General features: G+C 39.6%; 1 protein-coding gene across 43 annotated transcripts in view; it reads left to right on the top strand.

Annotated features, from left to right (window-relative positions):
- TRIP12 (thyroid hormone receptor interactor 12) overlaps window positions 1-26,295 on the top strand; it is a 139,894-nt gene that overhangs the window by 67,685 nt on the left and 45,914 nt on the right. For all 43 annotated transcript variants that reach the window (XM_045481596.1, XM_045481618.1, XM_045481588.1 and 40 more), the window contains 7 exons: window positions 3,464-3,569; window positions 6,839-6,975; window positions 12,825-12,908; window positions 14,004-14,099; window positions 23,335-23,483; window positions 26,040-26,075; window positions 26,156-26,251. In XM_045481596.1, coding sequence (XP_045337552.1) covers window positions 3,464-3,569; window positions 6,839-6,975; window positions 12,825-12,908; window positions 14,004-14,099; window positions 23,335-23,483; window positions 26,040-26,075; window positions 26,156-26,251 — 704 coding nt within the window. The remainder of the gene's footprint in view (window positions 1-3,463; window positions 3,570-6,838; window positions 6,976-12,824; window positions 12,909-14,003; window positions 14,100-23,334; window positions 23,484-26,039; window positions 26,076-26,155; window positions 26,252-26,295) is intronic.

The raw sequence follows: 26,295 nt of genomic DNA, 5'->3' as shown, positions 1-26,295 counted from the left end.
CTTAACTGACTGCGCCACCCAGGCGCCCCTAGAGTTGTAATTTTAATGCTTTTCCAGAAGTATAGTAAAAATGTAGTAGCCTCTGTTTTGCTTCAAAATAAGCTTAGGAATTGTGTAGTTGGGTGGGTTATGCACCTTTAAGCAAGTCAGTTAATATTTTTGTGTCTGAAGAGTAAGAATAATCATAACTTTATATCTGAAAGTGCTTTTGAAAACTAAAGCCAGTCTAATATTGTGAAGACAGTATGTTCTAGGGCACCTGGGTGTGGCTTAGTCGGTTAAGCATCCCGACTTTGGCTCGGTCACGATCTCGTGGTCTGTGAGTTCAAGCCTCCCATTGGGCTCACTGCTGTCAGCAGCAGAGCTTGCTTTGGATTTTCTGTCCCCACCCCCCCCCCCCCATCTCTGTCTGTCTCTCAAAAATAAACATTAAAAACGAAGAGGCTTGATGGTATACTTCATTAAAAAAAAAAAAATGTTCTAGAACTGACAGCTGAATGGCCAAAAGAAAGTTAAGCTCTCCCCATTTCTAGGCAGAGCTTGGTTTGCCACACTACTTCAGCTTTCCTTTTTCCCCGAAAGTTTGACATTTCTAATCTTAACATGTTTTAGATTTGGGAGGGAGAATTTGTAGAGTTCTTCCAACATTTGACTTGATTTGCCTAGAAATACTGAAAAGTTATTAATTATCACTCTTTGCCAATTGTGAGGTGTTCCCCTGTTCCAGATTTTGGAGCAGAGATACATACAACCGCTAGTTTTGTCTCCCATCCAGGGTTCAGGTAATGTTACAGATAGAGACCTCTTTTCCACCAAAGCGTTACATGTAGCAGCTCCTTTACCATTGGATTGCCTTTCAGAAAACAGAATGTTTGGGGTTCTCCTAGTTTATCAGGCTAAATGGAGTCATGTCACGTAGCCTGACAGCCATTTTACTTTGCAGTGGGATTATAATATCAGTTAAAAATATCTATCTACTCTGTTGTTGTGGTTCTCCTTTGTCCTACTTTTCTGCAGTTTAGTACGTTTCTCTTAAATTTTAACACCAAGAATGGATGAAGATTGTGGCACATCCATACGAAGGGACACTTCTCCACAATAGAAAGGAATGGACTACTAATCTGTGCAGCAATGTGAATTCATCTCCAAAATACTATAGGACTCCCATTTTTATGAAATTCTAGAAGAGGCAGTAATGCCAGACAGGCACACGAGTGGTGTTCAGAGGTCTGAGATGTAGGGGAGGGAATTAGCAGCAAGGAGCACAAAGGGACTTTTTGGAGCGATGGAGACGTCCTGTCTTGATTGTCGTGTTGGTTATATGGGTCGGTACATTTGTTAAACTCCATATTGAACCCCGTAATTTAAAGTGAGTACATTTTATAAGAAAATGACATATGCGTGAAATTATTTAAAAGACAGTTAAACACTGAAGTCTAAAATAGGGCATGGGTAGTGAAAGTGTAAAAGTTTGGTCAAAAACTATACTGTCACCTCATTAGCAATATAGGAGTAACCCACAGTGTGTTTATTTGAATTTTTGGGGGGATGTCACTGAATAGATACAAAAATGTTTGCTAATGTCCATTGCTGTATCATGGTATATGTATAAAGACATTTAGTATCATATTAAGTAATAATAGTGATAATAACAAGGGATTTTAAAGTGCTTTAGAGGTAAAAACACTGTGGAGTGTTCATATGCAATGTGCACTCATTTTTTCTGTAAATTGTACATTTTTAGTCTATTCTAACTTAGTTGCACAATTCAAATAGATGAGTGGAATATTTTCTAAAACATTATTTAAAAATAATTTCTGAGTTGCTTACAGATTAAAAAAAGAGTGATACTAATTAGCTGAATACATTAAGCTAGTCCTGTAATCTGTCCACGTGCCATGTTCGTCTTTCAGATGACGGGGTGTATGTCCAGGCAGAGGAAAGCTAGTATAGGGTATCAGGCATAGATTGGTGATCGCACCGAGGAGCTGTGGTGATATGCTGTGTAGAAAATCAGTCTAAAAACACAATTGAAATTTAAGAAACTCTTAGGCCAGTCTTTCCCCAATTAAAGTTTCAGCTTGGTCCTTTTATGCTAGTTTGAGGAGTCTGCGTAAAGTTTCCCAAAAGTTACTCTGGGGGAGACAAAAAAAGGCGTGGAAGGTTTGGTTTAGATTTCTAAATGGTAGTAATGCCTGTCTAAACATCGATTTTTGTCTTCATAACTTCTGTTTGGTATTTTAAGATTCTTTAGTAGTGTGCTGTTTTTACTTAGCAACTTTTATTATACGTGGTATGGGGACCATCCCAAGTTAAATGAACTGAAGTTTTAAATTAAGCAGCTAGAAGCCCAAGAAGATGTCTGGAATTTTTTTTTTTTTTTTTTTAACCACCTCTTATCCAGGCCGTTACTGGTGTCTTTATCCCAGTCGGGAGTAAGGAATTTCTGATCTTTCCACTGTGAAGCGGTGAAATGGTCCAAAACATTAGAACTTCCTGGGGGAAATAACAAGTGAGCTAGAGAGTTGTTATTACTATGTAATTAGTCTCAGATAAAGGTAAGGGCTCTGTCAGATGATGCTGTACTTCTCCTGGAAATAGGCTTTTTGACTTTGGAGACCTTTCGCTGTTGGAGATCTTTGTTTGGGTCCAGCACACTGCCCAGCGTGTCATCATGGATGATAACGTTGTTGGGGGCGGGGGGGCGGGGGGGAGGGCGAACAGCACTCTGACTGCTTCACCGTTGTTTATAAAATAGTAATAAACTTTACCTTTACCTAATGCTGTACCTTTTTAGGTTCTGTTAACCCTATAAAGGGTATCAGTTAGCTTCTAGAATGACATGTGAAGTGTGCTTGATTTACTTTTGACCCCGAATTATCCAGTTATCTGTATATTGGACATCCTAATAGCCTTCAGCTCCAGCGTATATTCCTTGTTGATGGGGTGGTGTAAAGAAAAGAAAGCATTTTGTGCTCTCGTAGTCTTAATTGACGAACTTTGTATAAACTAGGTGAAATGGGACAGTTTAAAGGCCATGTAATAAAGTGCTAATGAATGAGAATGAAATTTAGGCAATTTTTTCAATTTAGTAAAAACCTGAAATACGTAGTAAATGCGAAAAAGAAAATCTCTTGGCTTAGTTAGCGGAGCAGTACAGCTGTGATCAGAACATTTAAGGGGATAGGATGAGAGAAGAAGTACTGTCACTCGTGGGGTGGCGTAGCTTGAGTCAAGGTTGGGCTTACGTGAGAAGGTTCTATCCTGACCGGGAGTGCGGCGTGTCCCATATTAGCTTTGCCAGTATGAGTCAGGTAAGTAAAGGCCAACTGGGAAGGGACCCTGGTAGAGTGCTACAAAGGCCACGGAAGATGCTGCGGTCTTCTGACCTGGAGAGTTTTGTACTTTTTAATTTACGATAACTTTTTAAAACAAAAACTGATCTTGCATTTCACACGTATAGGTTTAAGAAAATCTACCAAGAAGCGCAGTGAATCCCCACCTGCTGAGCTCCCCAGTTTGAGGCGGAGCACACGCCAAAAGACCACGGGCTCCTGTGCTAGTGCCAGGTAACACATGGCGTTTTCCCGGTTTATGATCAGTTCATTGTCTTCTGTTCCACTCTGATCAAAATCTTTCCTTTTACAAGTTTTCAAAACTTACTGAAATTTCACTTGACATTTATTTGTCCTATGTAAATGAATTCTTCCCCAGTGTTTATATGTTTTTGCTAAGCTTTATTCATGCTAGTTTAAAAAACTTTTTTTAGGGGCGCCTGGGTGGCTCAGTCGGTTAAGCGGCCGACTTCGGCTCAGGTCATGATCTCGCGCTCCGTGAGTTTGAGCCCTGCGTCGGGCTCTGTGCTGACAGCTCAGAGCCTGGGGCCTGTTTCAGATTCTGTGTCTCCCTCTCTCTGATCCTCCCCCGTTCATGCTCTCTCTCTGTCTCAAAAATAAATAAACGTTTAAAAAAAATTTTTTTTTTAAAAAAAACCTTTTTTTAATGTTTATTTTTGAGAGACAGACCAAGTGTGAACGGGGGAGGGGCAGAGAGAGAGGGAGACACAGAATCTGAAGCAGGCCGCAGGCTCTGCACCGTCCGCACAGAGCCTGACGTGGGGCTCGAACCCATGAGCCCCGCGAGATCAAGACCTGAGCCAAACTCAGGCGCATAATCAACTGAGCCACCCTGGCGCCCCTCATGCTATTTTTTGACAACACTCTTAACCATCTGTCTTGTCTTCTGTTGCTACAACATTTTCACAGAGTTATTGCCAGTAGTTGGACTTCGGGCTGTTTTCAGAGTTCCAGTCGGCCAATAAATCTCTAATGAGCATCTTTATGCAGATTTGGGTTATTTTGTAAAGGTAGCTAAATTTCCCGGTAGTGTGATTAATGGATCAAAAGGGATGCCTGTTTTAATGGCTGTACCATTGCCTACTTAGTTTCTGAAAATGTGGGCACCACTGGAGTTGAATGGATCAGGGGGAGAGAGATGCTTCACTTTCACATGTAGGACGACACCTACCCCTGGAGGCCGGATGTAGGTTCTGCGTGTGTGCTTTTCAGGACTCCAGTCCCCGTTTCCCTCAGTTGCTGGATGGGATCTCATTTCCAGGAAATCCACTACCTTTGTGTGCGTTTTGTCACATGCTTTTGTTAACTGATTGAGAATCTGAAGTTAAAGTTAAAAAAAATTTCTTTTCTTACAGTTGCCTCACATTTTGGGGCGTGGTCAGTCGCTCAGATGCCTTTGCGAAGCTAATTATTCACTCTTTTATATGTAGTTTGTTCTTTCTACGAAGTGTGTCACGAAACAGTGGTGGGGCAGAGGGTTTGAGTGTCCTTTTCCCCTCCTCTCCCTCAGGTGAGCTAAAAGGGCTTAGCTCTTGCTTCCGCTCTAAGGTAAGAGACATTGACTGCTCTCAGTGCCAGGTCCAGTGGTGACGTAACAAAACAGTGAGACTTGTTGTAGGTCAGAAGAAAAGGACTTGTTCCACTTTAACTCTGTTTTTCCCCTTATTTTCTGGTTCTATCTGGATTATTTAATGTACTGGTTAAAATCTGTGGAGTTAGTGTACCTGTTGGCTTTTGAGGTTTCTTGGCCATAGTTTTCCAAGAACTCTTTTGAGAAAATGTCTCAGTTCCTCAAAGGGTTTGTCTTATATTGGGCTAGATTTTGAATCCAGTTTTTACCCAGAGTTTATCATCTGAGAGGTAAACTGAATTCACTGTGGTTGAAAATTAATTTTCGGTTGATGTGAAGTCAGGTAATCTAAGGGTCCCATCTTTGCTGCCTTCTGTTCATGACCGCTTTCTTAGAGCATGTCACGTTACTTACAGTTTACGTGCTTATGCTCTACACAAGCAAGCTAGCCACCTGCCTGGAGAGCTCTTCATCTCGAATTTTTTCTGAATTAGTTGAGATGCCTCTTGAATTTAGTGCTTTCATAGCCTGCTACGGGTGTGTCTTCATCTCTGTAGACCAGTGACTCTTTGAGGGCAGCCACCCAAGTGTTCAGCATGGCGTGTGTTACGGGGTTGGTGCAAGCTGAATGTTAAATAGATGGATTAATTTGAATCCCACGAAGTGGTAGCTTGGTAAATTGGGTTTGCAGTGAGCTGTTTCCGTGGAAGAGAAGATTGGCTAAGCAAATTCCCGTGTAGGGCGTATTACAGACTCTTCTAGCACTGTCTGGAGATTCAGAGCCTTCATTTCCATGTCACTTATGCCTGCTGCCTTCTTCTTGTTCTTTACTAGCCAGCATCCAATTCCACTGCAGATTGACTTTGGTCTAAAACATTTCCCTAGTGCCTTTCTTCATTTCCTAAGGTACTTTGGAGGCTACATATTTAAACAGTACCAAGTTGTAATAACCTGGGGAAATCTTTTGTTTTTACCTAATTTGCTTACTGATTTCTCTTTTAAAATAGAAAAAATTGTCATCAGTAAAATGTTACTTGCTTTATGAGAGATGATTGATTGATGTTCTGATGCATATCACACTGTTACTTAATCCGAAACCAGTGTCTTCCTCCGTGTCATCTGTATGTATTTATAAATATTAAATCTTCCTTCCTTCCTTCCCTCCCTCCTTCCTTCCTTCCTTCCTTCGAACATTTATTCATTTTTGAGAGAGGCAGAGAGAGAGGGAGACACAGAGAGAGAGGCAGAGAGAATCGGAAGCAGGCTCCAGGCTCTGATCTGTCAGCACAGGGCCTGATGCGGGGCTCGAACTCGCTGACCACAAGATCATGACCTGAGCTGAAGTCGGACGCTTAACTGACTGAACCACCCAGGCGCCCCTTTAATCCTTTATTTTAAAAGATGGAACTCTTGCTCATTATTGGGATAGTTATTTTTTGTTGATGATTAAAGTTGTCTGGAACTTAGTGATGGGAATCCCTCCCCCCCCCCCCCCCCCCCGCCCCCAGCCCCGACCCTTTTTGTCTTCCACTTTCCTTCCCCCTCATTGTCAAGTGTAAAGTCTGTATATTGATCCACTATTTAGCCTGGAAGTAGGGATCTATTTCAAATGGTTGAATTCTCTCAGCAGGAGTCACTTTTCCATTTGGTTGAAGTGTTTAAAAATCATTTTTGTCTGTAAAGATGACCACAGCTCATAGCGACACAAAAGCGTGTATTGTGAATGCGACGTAACTTGGAAGAATTTTAAATATACAAAGTCTTGGTTGTTACCCATAGTGATTTTCTGCAACAATTTTTATGTAAAAAGAAGAAACTGGCTTTGTGCTCCATGCATTGGAGCTTTGTGCTGTTGTGGACATTGCTCCTGGTCACTGGTAGTGCCGCCTATGATGGCATCTTTCTGTTGCAGTCGGCGGGGCTCTGGCCTGGGCAAACGAGGAGCAGCTGAAGCTCGTCGACAGGAGAAAATGGCGGACCCTGAAAGCAACCAGGAGACAGTAAATTCTTCAGCTGCGCGGACAGACGAAACCCCCCAGGGAGCTGCAGGTAGATTGGCACTTCTAGCCCCGAGATGCATTTGTGGGTCTTACAGATTTATTTAGAGAGCAACTGCTTTGTAGGCGTACCAAATATAATGCAAGAGAGGGGACAGAAGTATACTCGATGTTACCATCAAATAAGCTTTTGGCTTACCAAATAAAGCTCTTTGGCTTTACTTTATAGGTTTGGGTTTTTTTGATTAGTCGGATTCATTTGTTTTTTGGTTTGTTCGTTTGTTTTTGTTGTAATTCTTTTCCAAATCCAAGTTTGTGATGATTACATTCAAAAGGCTTTTAGGTAAGATAAGTCACTCTCTGTTTAAGATTCTTCACTGTCCATGCGGATATACAATAGTTGCCCATTGTTTGTGTGAAAATTTGAGTTTATGATCAGAATGTAAGGATGTGGCTTAAATTGCTTCTTCATATATGTGTAAATTTTGATGTAGAATATGTTGTAGCCTCTAAAAAGTAAGAAGTATTCAGTTTGGAAGGAACTTGAAGAATGCTATTTATGTTTTTATGGGCTTATTTTTATTCTTCTTGATACCTCAGCACAACAAAAATTAGGCTGCCCCCCCACCCCTTTCAGCTTTAAATATGTATTGATCACCAGTACGAATAGGAGACTAATAATTCAGAGGTTAATTGTGGATGACAGTTGTAAAATGTAGCTTGTTGTGAGCATTTTTCACTAACGGTAAGTACAGATGGAAAAATGTTGCAGTCTATCATTATGAACTTGGGTATGATGAGTCCCTTATGTCCGAATGATACACATGGGCTTAGGTTTAGGTAAGGACTGACTTTAACAGAGCACTTCCACTTACTGTAACGTTAGTATATGTGCTAGTTCTCTCTCATCCCTGTGGTGGAGCCTGTGTCCTAGTTTGCCAGGAAGCTTCGGGTTTGCCCGCAGCTATTCATGGTTTGTGCTTTTTGTCTCCGCTTTCTGTCCACCTTAACATTTTTGCCACTGTCTTTCTTGCTTTTGAATGATAAACGGAACCGTGAACTTGAAGCATTTCTTCTGGTAGGAGGGGACTTTTCTCGCGTGCTTTTCTTTAGACTAGTTTTTCTGAAAGTTTAAATTTGAGGGAAAGTCCGGTCCATTGTAGTACAACTCGTTGAAACTCTTCATGCCACACAGGCTGTGCTTCCCAATGTCTTAATGTTTATTTCGCATCTGCATATGGAAGTGGGGCAGTTCCCGTGCGGAACAACACAAATGGCGCTGCTGAGCGTGGTGTTAAAGTGGACTCGTTACAGGAATTACCGTAGCCAGCGTTAATAAAGTTGTAGGCTGCTGCAGACAGGGTATTGAGAGCTCCATGTGTATTCTCTTTTAATATTCAAAACAGTATGCTGAGGTGTGAGTGCTGTTACCCTAATTTTGGAAACGAGGAAAAACTGAGACACATGATAGTTAAGCTTGCCTGGAGGTGTGGGGCTCCCAAATCCAGGTTTTCAAAAATAAGGGTGCATTTATAAAGGCTGTATCATTCTGCTTCCCCCATAGTCACGAGAGTTCGTTTAATCCGTACGGATATAATTGGAGGCCAGAGTGAGGAGGTGGTGTGTAAAACTTTGATCCCTGGCATGTATACCTAAGAGGATAAAACCTTCAAGGGATTAGGTGGGTACGACTGCCCCCTGAAGGCTTGTGTTCATTGTCGTTCTTACTTGCAATCACAGTGTGATCTAGGTATTTTCCAAGTTTCTGTAAAAGATGCATGTGGCACGCTGACTGGTGTTTGAGCAGCACTAGTTAATTTTATTTTGGAAGCAGGATGCCTTATGGATCCTGAAGGAATACTTTCTCTGCCAGCTCACTACAGTAGTGCTGCGGAAAGAGGCAGATTCCTTACTAGCTTTAAGTCTTCAGTGCAGTGTGCTTTAGTTTCTCAGTATGCAAAATTGGAATTCAAGGAAAAATAAAACCCTCTAAGCGCGGAATATAAATCCATGGTGGTAACGTAGAGCATCTTTCGCGAAGCATCCGTTATCAGGAAGCTCTTAGACAGTTGGTAGAAGACGCCGTTTATTGGAAACGTTTATTTTGAAATAATGTTTTTACTCATTTAAGGAGATTGGTTTAATCTCTTCAGTGTTTTTGGTGTGGTTTTTTATCCCCAGTGTTACTTATTTATAGAGATCCCATCTTTCTGATCTATTTTAATGAAATCAGTAAAATAAACTTAATTCTTTTTACATGTGTAGTAAGAAAAACGTTGCTTCATCTTGGGTGAACTTGTTCATATCACCCTGACTTTGCCAGTGTTGTTGACTCTTAAGAACATTTGTTGACAACAGTGTGCCTGCTCGGTCACCTTGAAACATAATGTTCTATGGAGCACAACTTCTTGGCTCTTTGTGGAAGAGATGCCAGCTCTTGGAGTTGAAAGTTAAGTGTTCTCCATGCTTGCCCACGAGTTGGGGGGGGTCTCGTTTTTGACTTTATCAGAACTGTGTACCTTTTCATAGTGCTGGTGAAGTCTTGCAAATACTAGACACCACAGTGAGAAATATTCTTCCTTACACCTGCAAAGCAATCAGATGACAAGGGAAAACAGCCCATGTCCTGGCACCTGATTTTGCATTGAGAATCTTAATTTCACAAGAAATAAACAGGGTCATTTTGTAAAAAGAAAGCAACCCAGTTTTTTAAGTTTTTATCTTCCTAATTTTGTGTAGAATCACTAAACGTTAGATTGCTTCCGTATCACCTGATACCAGGGCCTATAATAAGGCAGAATTACATTACTGACAGTGACTGTTTTGGTTCTCCTCAAAAGTTTTCATTACGCTCCAGAAAAACATCTTCCCATTGCTTCTTGTACTTAGGTATCTGGTGAACCCTTGGAGGTTCCTGTCCAGTAAAATTGAACTCTGTCAGCTTTCTAATATTTTATCACTTCTTTCTGCATAAGAGGCTTTATCAGTTAAAGTGTAAAAACATGGGGTTCTGGGATAAATTTCTTGTGTTCTAATTTAAACAATATTTTTTCCATTGTTTTTGTTCAGCTGTGTATTAGAAACTGTCTTTCGAGGTGCTGTGAAGATGGGAGAGATAAGAGTAGATGGGGGAGATAACTGGTGTAAACATCAGCAAAAAAAGATGGACACCTCTTACAATCTGGCATCACATTTTCTCTGCTTGATGGTCTTGTTTTTATATTTGTATCAGGAGAGATCTTGTGCATGTTGCCCAAGGAGGTTTGACGCCTCGACTAAAGAACTTTGTCATTGACTGTTGGTTGATGACACTTCCTTACCTGCATGACTTTACAGACCCGCTACTCACAGACTGGTTATCTAACTTTGTGATTCTCACAGGGCACTTTAGTACCCTAATGCTTGATACTTGCCTTCAGTGGGCTGGCGAAGGATCTTTTTTCCTTTGGGTTCAGTGACTGATTTCTGTTAAAACAGGCCCTCCACTTCCATGAAAAATCAGAATATCCTTGCCTCTTCTTATGGTGACTCTCTAATACAGAAACTAAAAAAAACAGCATTACCTTCCCAAGTGAATTTTTGGGTTTTTTTTTTTTTTCCTTAAAGGTGTGGTACCAGAATGTACATTAAAAAAATCTACCTCATGGGGCGCCTGGGTGGCTCAGTCGGTTAAGCGTCCGACTTTGGCTCAGGTCATGATCTCGCGGTCTGTGAGTTCGAGCCCTGCGCTGGGCTCTGTGCTGACCGCTCAGAGCCTGGAGCCTGTTTCAGGTTCTGTGTCTCCCTCTCTCTCTGACCCTCCCCCGTTCATGCTCTGTCTCTCTCTGTCTCAAAAATAAACGTTAAAAAAAAAAAAAATTAAATCTACCTCATTTGTCAAAGCTTTTTGTTTGCTCTCCACATACTTGGAAAAGTTTAAAAGCAAGCATAAGAGTCACTTTAACAAATGAAGTCATAATTGGGACCTTACTAACAGTATTTGTTGGGGCGCCTGGGTGGCTCAGTCAGTTAAGCGTCCCGACTTCGGCTCAGGTCATGATCTCACAGTTCGTGAGTTCGAGCCCCACACCAGACTCCGTATTGACAGCTCAGAGCCCGGAGCCTGCTTCAGATTCTGTGTCTCCTTCTCTCTGCTCCTCTTCTGCTGGTACTCTGTCTCTGTCTCTGTCTCTCTCTCTCAAAAATAAGGAAACATTTAAAAAAATCAAAAAATATAATAACAGTATTTGTTAACAAGATTTCTGTTGAATATGAGGAAGCAGCTGTACTGGAATAAAAAAATCAGTTCTGCAGAATATATTCAGGGGGGCAATAGAATGCAGTACTTGAGAACAGCCTATGAAGAGTCAGACCACTTGTGCTCGCATCTGTGCTCCATCGTTAGCTGTCTGACCTCGGGCAAGTGCACTCCAAGTTACAAGGCCTTAGTTTGCTCACATGTGTGAAAAAGCTCACGATACCTGCTTGTATGGTTGTGAGGAAACAGACACAGCCTGCGAATGGTGAGCATTTTATACATGCCATGTGTAGGTGGCATTAGAGAGTGTCGTTACTCTTTTTTCTTCATCCAAAGTATGGATTTTGTCAAGCTCTGATACGCTTTTATATTAGCGTTTCTGGTTCGCCTGTAACTATAAACCATGGGGTTGCTAACCTTTCTGGTGAAGGGCCAGACAGTTGATATTTTAGGCTTTATATCAGCTCTGTTGGAACTACCCAGCTCTGTGGTTGTAGACTGAAAGCAGACACAGGCAAGTTGTTAAAGAATGGGTTTGGCTGTGTTTTAATAAAATTTTATTGACGGAATGATGTGCTGCATCGAGTTTGGCCCGTGGGCCGCAGTTTGTGAACTCTTGTTCTTAAATCACCCATTTTTTGATGAAGTTTCTAAAAATCCCAGTGAAATCATAGAGGATACTTAATGAGGTGTGAAGAAAACTACGAAGAAAATACACAGTTGGTGGCTGGTATGTTAGCATCTTTTCAGAAAAGCTCTGTAAATTCACATGTTCTCTCTGTGCTTCTTTTAACAATCAGCAACGTTGTTTTGGGCTGACCTGTCGTCACCTGGCAAGTGTGCAGGGCTTAGGGTATTGTGGATAATGCGGTCATAACATGGGTTAATTGTGTAGAAAAACTGCTTAAAGACTCAGCGGACATGGAGAGGAGGAACAGAACAACCACTGGTTTTACAGGACTATAGTGTTTCATCAGGGCAGGTTCGTAACAGACTCCACCTCTCTGCTTAGACCGAATCATTGTTCAGGTTAGCTTTTTGGGGAGTAGAATCCTTCTGAATCTGAGCTCTTGTTTTTCTGCACTTGTTCCGACATCCTAGCTGTCCTCTCTTTTGTATTCAGTGCTGGGCTGTTCGTTAATGTGTATCTTCAGTATTTGGTCCTGGAAATAAGCGTGTAATCTGCACACCCTTAAAACATGTAAGGGATTGTGTCGAGGCTGCAGTCCAGAAATAAGTTAGACCGAAGAAGACACTCATCTACACGGAACATGTCCCCCAAATGTCAGTTTTGCTTTCTGTTCTGTTTGTGACTAATTGCCCAGCTGTTAAATACCACAGTGGTTTCGGCAGTATGAACTTCGCGGACTTTTGGTAGGCGAGTTCAGGACAAGGCGTGAGGAATCTGTCAAAGCCGTGTATGAATGAGATGTACAGGTTGTAGTTTTATGCTTCTTGAACACTAAGATAGTTGAGCCATCTTGTTCATAAAAGCTACAGGATGAAATCTAGAAGAACAGTTGAGTGTGCTGTGGGCAGACACATTTAATTGCCATGATTCACTATAGTCCGTAAAACTTTTTCTTTTTTTAAGATAAACCAGGCATAATAAGTGTGAATATTCCTCTCCTAACCCTCACCTTCTTTTTTCCCTCCCTTTGAAGCTTCTAGTTCTGTTGCAGGGGCTGTGGGCATGACCACCTCTGGGGAGAGTGAATCCGATGATTCCGAGATGGGACGATTACAAGGTAAAGACGGTTAATGAGCTTATAAGAAACAAGAAGCCATTACCAGATGCCGCCTGTTACTTCTGTGCTTTGTTGAAATTAATTCAGATAAGCTCATTTAAACATAATCTAGCAATGCCTATACTCCCCCCGCCCCCCCAAAGCTGCTTATTTAGTGATGATTTGGATTTGGAAGATGATCTGTCTCACTCTTTAGTTTTATTGTTTAAACAAAATCTTATACGTTTATTTTTTATGTTTTTAAATTGTTCTTTATTATGTTTGCTTGTGTAGCTGGTAATAAATTAAGAAAGATCTTGAAAAGGGGATAGTTGAGTATATTGCTGCATGGTGCCTGATAACATAATACATCCAGTGGGGTGCTTTTTGTGTTTGTTCTTTTGTGTTCTTGGTCAGCATTTAGAAATGAATGCGAAGTGTGTACATAAACACCAGGTATTTTAATGTTGTGCTTTTGAAGAAGCAACCTTATATTATGTATACACTCTTTACAGGTGGAAGGGTATGTATTTTTATTGTCTTCAGATAGTTGGTTTATATGCTAGATCCCCAGTGTCCCCAGTGTGAGGCTTATAAGAAACATTATTTATAAATCACTTTCAGATCGCTTTTAAGTTCCTAAAGTAACTTTTACAGCAGTCTCTTTTTGACTAGAGGTCTTGTGAGCCCATTTTTTCTCTTTACGGACATTATAAAAATAATTTTTCATGTTTTTAGAGGATCTCATGACCAGTGTTTGATTGGTAGATAATATTACAGGGAAAACAACACAAGGGTACTTAACCTATAATTTCTTCAAAATAAATATGTACTCTGGGTTTTTCTTGGATCATTTGAGACAGTCCCCTCTGGCACTAATATTTAGTACCTCCATAAAACCTTAAAATGCCGTGGAGCGGCACATGGGTGTTGTAACTTATATATTAATATTTAAGAATGATCTTGAAAGTTTAAGGTAGTTTCTCTTAAAGTTAGAAATGGGAAGTAACATTGTCTAAATCAGTTACGTGAGATGAATCAGTTGCTTGAAATTTTTAGGTAAGATCAACTGCATTCATAATTCAATTATTCCTCCCGCCTTTCTTTTTTCTTTAGCTTTGTTAGAGGCCAGGGGTCTTCCCCCTCATCTGTTTGGCCCTCTTGGTCCTCGGATGTCACAGCTTTTCCATAGAACAATTGGAAGCGGAGCTAGTAAGTGAATACTTTTGAATTTGCCCTCCCCCTCCAAAACCTTCAATAAATAGTTGAGTGCTGTTTTTACTGTTTATGTATTGATGTAAAGAGGCTTTCATGTAAGGAGCTTTTCACGAATATTAACCTGTTTTTAAAAATAGGGTTTGTGCGCATTCTTGCCTTTAAATACGTCAACTCGAAGTTCTTCTGTACTTTTATTTTTTGTCAGAGAGAGACACGCACACACAAGTGTGAGCGGGGGAGGGGCAGAGAGAGGGAGATACAGAATCAGAAGCAGGCTCCAGGCTCTGAGCTGTCAGCACAGAGCACGACGTGGGGCTTGAACCCACAAACCGTGAGATCATGACCTGAGCTGATGTTGGACGCTTAACTGACTGAGCCACCCAGGCGCCCCTTGTACTTTTATTTTTGATTACTGAATTGGAATCATTAGAAAACCATTCAGAGTTTATGGCAAGATTGGATCTTTGTTTAACTCTAGGATAGTAAAGAATCTCAAATGATTGCATTGATTATATTATAGCATCTGATTGCATGATTTGCATACGTTTGAATCTTGAATTTTTTTGTGGCATAATAAAATTTAATCCATGAGACAGTCAGTCGTAGAGCTGAGCCTTAGAGAAAAGATTTCTCAGCAGAATTACGAGTCGCTCGACTCATTTAATCAAATTAACATATTATAATCCAGAGATCTTGTCATATATGGTAGACAAAACAGTGACTCTTGAAGTGGTAGTTTGTAACAAGAATAACTTTTGCATAATTATAAATCCAGTTAAATTCTTTTGGTATAGCATACTATCTTTAGCTTTCTTAAACAAAATTTGCATTTAAGCATTTTTTAATAACTCCATTGATAATGTTTTCCATAGAATCAGCAGGCTATTTTTAGACTTGTCTTGATTAACTTTAAAATTTCTGAAGTGTTAACTGAAACCTGTTAACTCTGACCTTACTAATATGTGCTCATAGAATTTTCCATCAAGTATTCTAAGGTGTTTTTTGTTTTTTAAACCTGATGCACTGTGCGGACATATGCTCACATGTGTGTATTTATACTTAAGTCCTTTTCAAGTTTCTGGCCTTAGCATTTGACAGGAAATTTAAGAAGCAGCTGGTATTTGGGTTTGGTGTGGTTTTGCTTTTGCTGCCCTGACACTCAGCTCTCAGATAATGTGCCCTTTTGCAAAGTTCTCACGAACTTCTGAGTGAGGATTTTGATTTAGTGTCATTTATTAGGTACTGGGATTGTCCTGAATCATAAACAGGATAATATACAGAGTTTTTCCCATATGGAGCTTCCATGCTAGAGGGTGACCCTGACAATGAGGAAGACAGCTGTCCTATAGAAAAATTTCAGATAGCATCAGTGCAGTGAAGGAAAACAGAACAAAACAAGGATGTAAGTCGGCTGGTGAGAGGATATCAGTAGGCTGGTTAGAGAAACCTTCTCCGAGGCAGGGTGAGTTTGTGGATCCTTAAGTGAGGAAGCCAGCCCCACACGGGTCTGAGGGGAGATGAAGTGCGCCACCAGAGGTGGGAATTAGCTTGGCATGTTGGAGACATAGCAGGAGGGGCCTGCGGAACGAGTTAAGCTGTAAAAGATGAAATCTATGAGGGGTAGATACTTGATAGGTCAGGTAGGGCTTGGCAGGCCTCGGGCCAGTGTGGGGTTTAACCCAGTACGTGTACTTAGGAACTACTGAAGGCCTTAGGAAAGGGGAAGGACATATTTATTACAGAAATGATCAAATACACCCCAAAGTTGAGGGTATAGTAGTAGACTAACCTCCATGAACCATGAACCCATCAACAATTACCAGTCCACAGCAACTGTTGTTTCAGTTACATCCTCAACCTTTCTCTCAAATCCTTTTTCAGGCAGTCCTAGGCACCATTTCATTTGCATGTCATTGAATTTGTAACTATAAGGACAAAAGTTTTTAGACAGTGTTGTGGTCCTGTGAAGAGGAATCCTTACTTTTATTAAATGCCTGTTTAGAGTGCAAATGCTCTAGGCCTCTCAGAAATCCAGTTAAAATTTTTGTTTGAATCGGGACCAAAATGTGATCTGTACATTGCCATTAGTTAGTGTGTTTAAGTTCTTCTTCTTTGTCTTCTTTTTTTTTTTCTCTTGAGAGAAATTTTGATTCATTTATTTTGCCACTTCATTTGTTTCTTAGAGAAGGCTAGGAAGAAAACATATTGCAGGGCTGCCTGAGAGTATTAACAATAAAGTATCTCAAACAATAAAGTATCTTAAGGGTTGACCATTGCATATGAAATTAATGTGGGCCATAGATTAGAACCAGAGTAGAAAGAAGTGTTGTCCCCCCAGGCCTGTGACCCAGCTTCAGCACTGCCTACTCCACGGCCAGTCTTTGTCTTTACCCTTCCCCACATTCCCTTCTCCCACATTGTTTGAAATGAATCCCAGACATTATATAATATTACCTATAAACATTTTATCATGTAGCTCAAGGTAATGCCCCTTAAAACACACATACACACTCCCAGATTATCATTATCATACCCAAAAAATCAAACTAGTGATTCCTTTAATAATTACCATCTGATGGGTGTCAAGTTTCCATCTGTTGAATATCATCAGTGTGTTTCTCTATAAACTGGCAGTTGGATCCAGAGGATTTTTCAGATTGAAGTTTGATTCTTTCTTTAGTCCCTTGGTGGGGAAAGACTGCTGAAGTGGTAGTGGGTTCTAATACGAGGAGGTACCTTAAAGTCTGATTGTCTCTTCTGCCATCAAAACTCAGTGTCTAGATGACAGGGAGTATAAAATGATGGTACCTCACATCTCATGACCAGACTTCATTTATTAGAAGTAAAAGAGGTGATTTTTAAGTAGAAATCTATTAAGAGTATCTCCCTTCTATTCTGCTACACAGAAGAGTAACAGGAAAAGTGGTTTTCTCGCCTTTATTTACCAGTTTGGAAAGTAGTTGGTTTTTGCTTCCTCCAAAGTGCCATTGTGGTTTTAAATATCACTGTCAAGTGCAGACATGTTTTTAGACATTTCTGTGATTTTTACTGATTAAATTGTCACATTGGGCAATGGGATCTTTTTTAGGTTGGCTTCTGAATCTTTTTGATTTGATCCCAGTAGTTTTTGTTAATTTCCTTCCTCTCTGATATGTCAGGCACCGCCCCCACCCCAAATATCTGAAATTAGGGATTTTTTCAGAACACCCTGGTTTCTTTTACATGAAATAGTATTTAGAGCCCATTGCCTAGAGTGTAGGTATATTCGTTTATACCTGGGTGATCTTTGTTATTGGATGCTTGTAATGAACAAACCTAGAAAATAATTGTATTTTATCTTTTAAAATAAAAATAAGGAGTTCCTACTTTTAATGCCAATTCAAATTTTAGGGCTGCAAGATTTTTATTTACCTTTATCGTGTATCTCCCATGCCACAAATTCCAGTTCCCAGTGATAATATCATAGTCCTCTGTTTACTTTCTCCTACAGTACAAACTTCAGCGTCACACCAAAAGTAATATGAATGAGAATGTTTTAATTTTTGAACGGTTTTTCTTTTTTTTTTTTTTTTAAATTTTTTTTTTTTTTCAACGTTTATTTATTTTTGGGACAGAGAGAGACAGAGCATGAACGGGGGAGGGGCAGAGAGAGAGGGAGACACAGAATCGGAAACAGGCTCCAGGCTCCGAGCCATCAGCCCAGAGCCCGACGCGGGGCTCGAACTCACGGACCGCGAGATCGTGACCTGGCTGAAGTCGGACGCTTAACTGACTGCGCCACCCAGGCGCCCCTTGAACGGTTTTTCTTAATGGTGTTTGTTGGGACTCACTTCGTGGTCAGATTTTTGGATTTCAAAGTAATTTGAAATGATTGCTTCTATATTCAGGCTGCCACATTGGTTTGGTTCATTTGCTTTGTGTTGCTTTTAACTCTTAGAGATTGCTTTTAAGTTTTAACTTCAATTTTGTACTTATGGGATGTTCACATGCTTTAAAAAGTCAAATTATTAATAAGGTATGTTTAGAGACGTCTTAACATCTTTTGCGATTCCCTTTGCCTTGCTTCCTCCTCCCACACAAATAACCTTTGTTAATTTTATGGCTTGTCCTTCTGTTATTTACTTTAGAAAACAAAAACAAATTCATATTATCTATTCCACACACGTGCTGCCTTTTTAAGATAAGAGTAGTAAACTTTATACGCTTTATGTTGCTCTTAACAATATTTTGGGGTTCACTTTCTATAGCTGCTGCATAGTGCTCCGCCGTGGGGCTGAAGTTTATTTAGCATGTCCTCTGTTGGACATTCAGGTCATTTCCAGTCTTCCTTGTATGGCAGTAGTAAAACACAGCTTTTGTATTTTTTCCTGCGTCATCTTTAGGATAGATTATTGTAAATCAGCCTTTTTTGAAGTTGTACCTTTTTGTATTTCTTTAACAAAGAACGTGGTGTCATTTTCTTTTTTTCTTCTAACCTTTTAGTTATATATCCTTGTAGACCTCGGTTAGTGGTTACTGTAGAGATGTTAATGTGTGTCCTTGGTTTATTATAGCCAACCTTATATTAATACTTTACCACATTCCAGACAATGTAAGGAGTACAACACCTTTGCTCTTTTTACCTCCTGCCATCCTCTATGCTATTGTTTTAATTTGTTATGCTTATACATGTGTTAGTAAACACAGTAAGACCTAATTTTTGTTGTAGATCATCCATATTCCTTTGTCCATATACATTTTCAGTGCTCTTAATTCCCTCCTACAGTTCCTCTCTTCTAATCAGAATTGTTTCCCTTCAGCCTGAAGAACTTTTTTTGATGTGGTGAATGACTGCTAGTAATGATTTTTCTCTGCTTTTGAGAAATCCTTGATTTGCCTTAATTTTGAAAATATATTTTCCCCAGCTATAAAATTCTCATTTAGCACTTTGTAATGTCTTCTGGTTTCCATAGTTGCTATTTAAAAGTCTTACTGATGCCCTTTCGAGGCAATGTCTTTTTTCTTCTGGCTTTTAAGATTTGTTTTTTTCAAATTAGTATTAATTTTTAATAGTTTGTATTCAGCCTAGTGACTTATTTTTAATTTGCTTAGGTTTGACTGAGCATTTGAGTCTGTGAGCTTGATACCTTTCATCAGTTTGGAAAATTCTTGGCCATTATCTCATGAAATAACTGCTTCTCTTATCTCATGATCTCTTCATATATTCCTCTTTCTTTCCTTCTGGGAGTATCAAGATCATACATGTTCAGACTTTGGGCTTCATCCAGCATGTTTCTCTGGCTCTATTTTACTTTATTATTTTTTTTCCCTTTTGTCCAGTTTGAAAACTTTCTATTGATCAGTTTTCAGATTTCACTAATTCTTTTTTCTGCTGAAATCTTTAATCTTTTGGTAAACCCACCAATGAGTTTTTAATTTCAGATATTTTCCACTTCTGGACAGATAACTTGATTTTGTTTTGTAGATTCTGGTTTTCTATTAAATGCTTTACATTCTTATTCATGTTGTCTATCTTTGGTTATATTTGCAGTTTTGGTTATGTGTGTCATAAAATACTTTTCAAATTAGGGGCACCTGGGTGGCTCATCAATTAAGGGTCCAAAACAGCAGCTCAGGTCATGATCTCACGGTTCGTGAGTTCAAGCCTCATGTCATACTCTGTGCCGACAGCTCAGAGCGTGGAGCCTGCTTCAGATTCTGTGTCTCCCTTTCTCTGTTCTCCCCCGCTCATACTCTGTCTCTCTTTCTCAGAAATGAATTTAAAACATTAAAAAAGTTAAAAAAAAAAACTTTTCAAATTCTAATGATGTTGGTCTGTTTCCATTTTTTTCTCTCTTGATTATCTGTCACATTTTCCTGCCTCTTCATGTGTCTAGTAGTTATTTATGTGCTAGACATTTTGTATAGAAGAACTGGAGAGACCCCAAGTGAGGTTTTCTACTGTAAAGGTTTCCCCTTTTCTGTATTTAAATATTAAGGGTCACGTGCTAATCAGTTTGTTCCCTTCAGGGCATTAGCTTGTTTTGACTAGAATTGCAATTTTTGTATGACTCGTTACACCTCTGGCTCATCCCTGTTTGTTATGTTGTGACCCTCCCGCGGTGTTGATTGAGAACCTTGCAGGTCTCTGTTGACTGAGACTTCATTCATTATGCAATTTGAAAATATTGTAGATGTTTTGGGGGGTAGGGCCTACTGACTGTACATATTTGAGGCAGGCCTCCTCCCTCTGTAGGGACTTTTGTCTTCTGGAGCACCATGAGAATGCACGAGGTTTTGTTCTGTCTTACCAAAACTTCTGATTCATCCCTAGCCCTCTTCACAGCTCTAGAACTGAGCACATGTCCGGTGGGACCAATGCAGTTGGAAACATCAGCTTCCTGTGACTCCCAGCAGTACTATGGGTTCTCTCCATCCGTATCAGCAGTTGGCAGACTGCTGCCCAGTGGCCAAATTCAGCCTCCTGCTTGGTTTTATAGAGTCTGTGAACTAATAAAAATGATGTTTATATTTTTAAATGGCTGAAAAACTTTCAAAAGTAATATTTTCTGACACGTGAAAATTCAATGAAAATCAAATTCTAGTGTACGTAAAGTTTTATTGGAATACAGACAGCCATGCTTATCTGTTTACGTATTGTCTCTTTTTGCCTTTGTGCTCGGGTTGAATAGTTGCAGCAGAGACCCTATGGCTTGCAAAGTCGAAAATATTAATATCTGGCTCTTTATAAAAAATGTTTGCCTACCAACCCTGATCTGTGATGGTGGTTCTTAAAGTGTGCGTCTGTGGATTGCTGGCTGTTCCTGAAACCCTAACGTTGAATCCATAGGCCAGAACTCTAGTAATAATTGCTGAGGTGTTGCCTCTTCTCCTTTGTTTCACGTTTGAATTTTGTTGATGTTGTTGGTGCAAAAGCTGTGGTAGGTAAAAGTGTCGGTGCTTGATTGAAAGAATCAAAGCAGTGGCTCCAAACTGCACGAACAGTCACTGTAGTTTTCAATACCATAGGCTCCTAGTAAAATAACTCCATTTTTTTACATGAGGATGCCCTTGCTAAGCAAAGTTATTAACTGTATTGTCTTTACCAGTAAGTACATGTCTTTTTAATAGTCTGTGAAAACTGGGGCCCATGTTCTCCACATTCTTCATCTCAAACAGTGTTGCCACAGATTGACAGTAGATGCAGAGGTGGTCATACCGCTGGTTTTGTTGTTGTTGCTAGTTTTTTTTTGTTTTGTTTTGTTCTTTTTGTAATCTTGACCTTTAAATGATTTGCAACAGAAAACGTAGTCATCTCTGAATTTTTTTTGTTTTAGAAAGTATGGTGGTTTTCACACAAATTTTGTTTATATTAATATGTAATGATTTAACAAATAGTTAAAAATTTTCTCTTTTAATTCCAAACATATTTATAAATATCAGCAGATATAAACCACATAAACAAGAGTGCTTTGGGGCTCTTCAGCAATTTTTAAGAGTACAAAGAGGTTCTAAAACCAAAATTGATCAGAGCATAAATGATAGCTTTGGCCTTTTATTGTCATTTTTGGTTTGGTTTAGGGTCTTTTTAGGAACATCCTAAAGGTTCAGTGGTTATTGATGATGATTTTGATCATGCTAACGTCATCTATGTCCTAGACATCCAGTGTTGATAAGACATCTGTGTTGATAAGGCATCCAGTGGCATGTGTCAGTTTTTCCTATTTTAGGTGGTTGTGCTATTAGTGTATACTTTTATGAGCTGTTTCATCCTTGAAAAGCAAATCTAGAAGCCACTGAGGATTCTTTTGTTTTCATTAGTTTACTTTCCATTCATTTGTTTGGCCTTTCACATTTCCACTCAGAAATGATTAGCCTGCTCTAACTGGAACTGACGTTATTTGGAAAAGTTTAGAGATGGCAAGCCATATGAATTTGACTTTCTTGCGGTCTGTAGTTGGGTTGACTCTTAGTTATGTTAAAGTTATGTAGGCAGTAATAGTTGTCCAGTTCACTAGCCACAGCCTTACACGATAGAGAAAAATAAATCTTTCAAGGATCACCATGTGTCCCTTTGAAAGGCTGTGCCATCCAGGAAGATCACTGTAACTTAATTCAGTTTTAAAGAAACTTTGGTTTTCATGTGAATTCCACATTCATTGGACAGTTTCCAAATGTGTGCCATTTCTAAGCCATTTCATTAATAATACAGGAGTGGAAAAATCCCATACACAAACAACTTGAAAAGGTATAGGAAGAGAAGGGGCCTGAAGTAGCATCAGTTATAATTTAGTTAGCATTAATCGAGTTAACCATGCTCACAAGTAGGAAGATGTTCGTGAAAATTTGAAACACACTTTATTTTTGAGTATGTTATCCAGTTCACTGACAAGTCTTTCTCTGTGGTGGCTGAATCTTAGTGTTTTTCATTTGTTTGGGCAATGGATTTGAGCCTTAAAAGTGAAAGTACTCTCTCGCACTCTAATGGCAGCATCTGCACTGGGAATGAGAGGAGGTGAAAAACCCAGTCTTTTCCTGTTTTTAGAACTACTTCATTCTCTGCAATCTCTTTCCTTAGATGCATCGCTCCGTTTGTCTTTATTTTCTTGCCCTCTGTTAACCTGGATTCCATTTATGCTGACCAGGTCTTTAGAGGTATGCGGCATTTCCTTTTAAGACAGGACATCGCACGGGCGCCTGGGTGGCTCCCTCGGTTAAGTGTCTGGCTCTTGATTCCGGCTCAGGTCATGATCTTGGGGTTTGTGGGATCAAGGCCCACGTCGGGCCTTGCTGCGCTGACAGCACGGAGTCGGCTTGGGATCTCTCTCTCTCCTTCTCTCTGCCCCTCCCCTGCTCGCTCGCTCACTCTCTCTCTCTCTCTCTAAAAATAAATAAATAAACTTAACAGGTTTTATAAAAAAAATACATGTTAAAGGTAACAATTTATATTCATCTCACAGATACCATTTTTTTGTTTCAGCTAGTAAGAGCCAGTCAGCTTGTCTGATTTTAAAAGGAAAATTAAAAGACAAAAATCTGTAAATACCGTGAGATCACTTTAAGGTAGACTAAATCCAACTCATTTAATTCTGCCTTGAAGTATCAGCACCCTGTGTTAGCGCTGGAATAGATCCAGCCTTTCATGGGGATCCAAAGAAGACAAGCAGCCAGCTACCACGTAGAGTCCCACCTTATACCTAGGAACCGTTTCCTTGCATGTTTGAAAATGACGGTTTTCTTTCCTGTGAAGGCTCTAAGGCCCAGCAGCTTCTGCAAGGACTGCAGGCGAGTGATGAAAGCCAGCAACTCCAGGCGGTTATCGAAATGTGTCAGTTATTGGTCATGGGAAATGAAGAGACGCTGGGAGGGTTTCCCGTCAAGAGTGTCGTTCCTGCTTTGGTAAGAGACTTCCCCCCTCTTTCTACCTTAGTTGTTCTCTGGATGCTACCGTGAAAGCACGATTAGTGTCATTGTGAATTTTAAAATACGGTAGAACTAAGAGCGGATTGTGGCTTCATGCTTAGAGATCTCGTGACTGATTGTAATAATGAATCAGTACATCTGCTAAACTACTTCTTTGTAAGTAGTTACCCATCTTTGATACGTAAATGACTGGTCTTCAATTTCCAGTTGTTTGTCCCATCGGGTAGGACCTAGACTTACTGCGCCAAAATTGACACGCTTTCTCTTTTAAACTGGTGATACATACGCAGTACTAAACGGCTCGCTTGTGGGCTGGCTTTGTGGGTCACAAAGGTTTCATATTTGATAATTGTATGCAATGGCAGAGCATTCAAGCCAGAATACCAAGTGAATCCTTCCAGGTTAGGTGTTACGTTAAGCAAAAATCAAAGAAACAAAACAAAAAAATCTGGTGACTTTTCAACACGGTTGTGAGTTGATGTTTAAAATTTTATTAACATCTTAATCACTTAAGCTTTTTAATGGAAAACAACAGGAAGAGAAATTGCCACTACTAAATATGTGCCCCTGAGTCTTAAATAGTGGCTTGGTAGTTTTCTGAGTTCAAGATGAGAACACTTGGCTATAATTGAAAATTAAAATTTAAGTCGACTAAAAGACTAACATAAATATCATGAACACACTCAGCATATTTTACCTTGGAAGTTAAAAATAAGTATCATGTTAAGTCTTGTTGACGGAAATTTGGTTGATATGGGATCGCCCCATTTGATCACATTATCAAATCGTGGGGGCAGTTGAATGAGCTCATTGAAACACAGGGTGACATGGTCTTTGTTTTGTCTGTTCTTGTTGGGTGGCTCCGCTCTGGCAGGGGTGATAAAGGATGGGCCGGTTTCTTTACCTTCTGCCACACAGACCTCTGGGTAATGGACACTAGCATTTAAATATTACCAGTGCCATTCTGTTGAAGGCTGGAATGTTGATTTCTGAATGTGTAATGAAAGCAGTATTTATTTTTCTGTCTTTACATTTTGCCTCTGTTAATATTCACACTCACCCCACTCATTTCCCGGCTCGTTACAAAATAACCACAAAGAGCTAGGTTTATCTTATGTTACCTAAAATGCAGTTTTTATTAGTTGGATAAAGAGGCTATTAAATCTAGGCACAGATGTTGGCACATAATGTAATTTACTTAATTTCTTAGTTGTTGATTAGATTTGAGTGCTCAGTAGGCCTGCACAAGTCAGCTCTTGCTATTAATACTGACTGCTGTTAATGAATTGGCCAGAATTATCTTGTATCATAATTGAATATTGTGATTATATATCCATCTGTCACCATTCACTTGTGTGACTGTAGTCATTTTTGGTGATGAGGAATCTATAGCAGTTTTTCCCAAACATGGTCTGTAAGGTTCATTCTACCTTAAGAATTGAAGAACTTGTTTCTTTTCTTGTTAACGTTAACAACCCCTTTCAGTTTACAGTGGGTGTTTTAGATGACTGATTGTGGATGGTTTTGAGTGCCACTGAACCCCAAAATGGGGCATGTGTGTATGTGTTTGTGTGTGTGTTTTAACAAAAAGTTATCAGGTCCTTTAGTATGTGTGTATACCTTACCCAGCATAATTAAAAGCTGAGAAGGCACTCCTATGAAATGAATATTGTATTAGAATATCTCACGTCCATTATTAAATAATTTAATTGAAAGGTACTTTATAGCTTAAATTCTACGCATTAAAATTTTTCCATTTAGAACTAGAAGACCATGACAGATTGCTTCCCCAAATAGGAAATTTCTTTGGTAGCTTTGGCTGCTTCAGGAGGATGGACAATTTACATATATACATATATACTTCTGTATAGGGGTATTCCCACCTTTGAAAAACATGGCTGAAATTTGCTTAAGGACGTTTCCACAAGAGAAAGTAAATAAAATATTTAGATTCTCTCCTGTATTTGTAGAATAATTACATTAACTTGGGTTTTAATTAGTGCATAATTTGTTTCTGATGTGATCAATTTTGTGTTTAGATTCTATACTACTGTGCATATTACAGCTGAGTTAAATGGTGTTTGGTTCAACTTGTAGAGAAGCTTATTTACAAGAGATGAAGCATTGGCCTTGACTCTGTACTGACAGCTGTTCACAAACATCAGTGCATTGCCGGTCTGTTTGTTTATGTATTAAGTATTTATTGATGCCTGGGATTCTGAAGGGGGGCTGGAGGTAACCAGAGTAGTTGGTTATAGGTGACAAGAAAGCTTTCTTTTTGACCTGGATCATGAAAGGGGATGATCATCTAGCAGAGTTCTGAAGTGAGCTCTATAGTCTGTGAGTCATGCCATCCTTAATATAAATAATTTCTTGTGTGTGTGCTAGGTTTTATCTTGATGTTATTTTTGTATGATAAAAGTCTTGAACGATACTTTCCATTTCTGTTGACATAGAGGAAGAAACCGTTCTTCTAGGGCTTTCCTCTAAGAATATAGATAGCTTCTAACACTTTGTTATCTTTTTTAACAGATAACATTACTGCAGATGGAACATAATTTCGATATTGTAAGTATGTGGTATATTTTGAATATCCCAAATTTAAATTTTGGGTTCTCATTGAGTAAAAGTGCCTTCTTGTTTTCCAGATGAACCATGCTTGTCGAGCCTTAACATACATGATGGAAGCACTTCCTCGATCATCTGCTGTTGTCGTAGATGCAATTCCCGTCTTCTTAGAAAAGGTAATCCTGCTTTTGCTCAGCTCGTTCGGTAGCAGGTGTAGGGG

Source organism: Leopardus geoffroyi, chromosome C1, assembly GCF_018350155.1.
Source record: "Leopardus geoffroyi isolate Oge1 chromosome C1, O.geoffroyi_Oge1_pat1.0, whole genome shotgun sequence".
Lineage (NCBI taxonomy): Eukaryota > Metazoa > Chordata > Mammalia > Carnivora > Felidae > Leopardus > Leopardus geoffroyi.
This window is presented reverse-complemented; position numbering and strand designations above follow the sequence as displayed.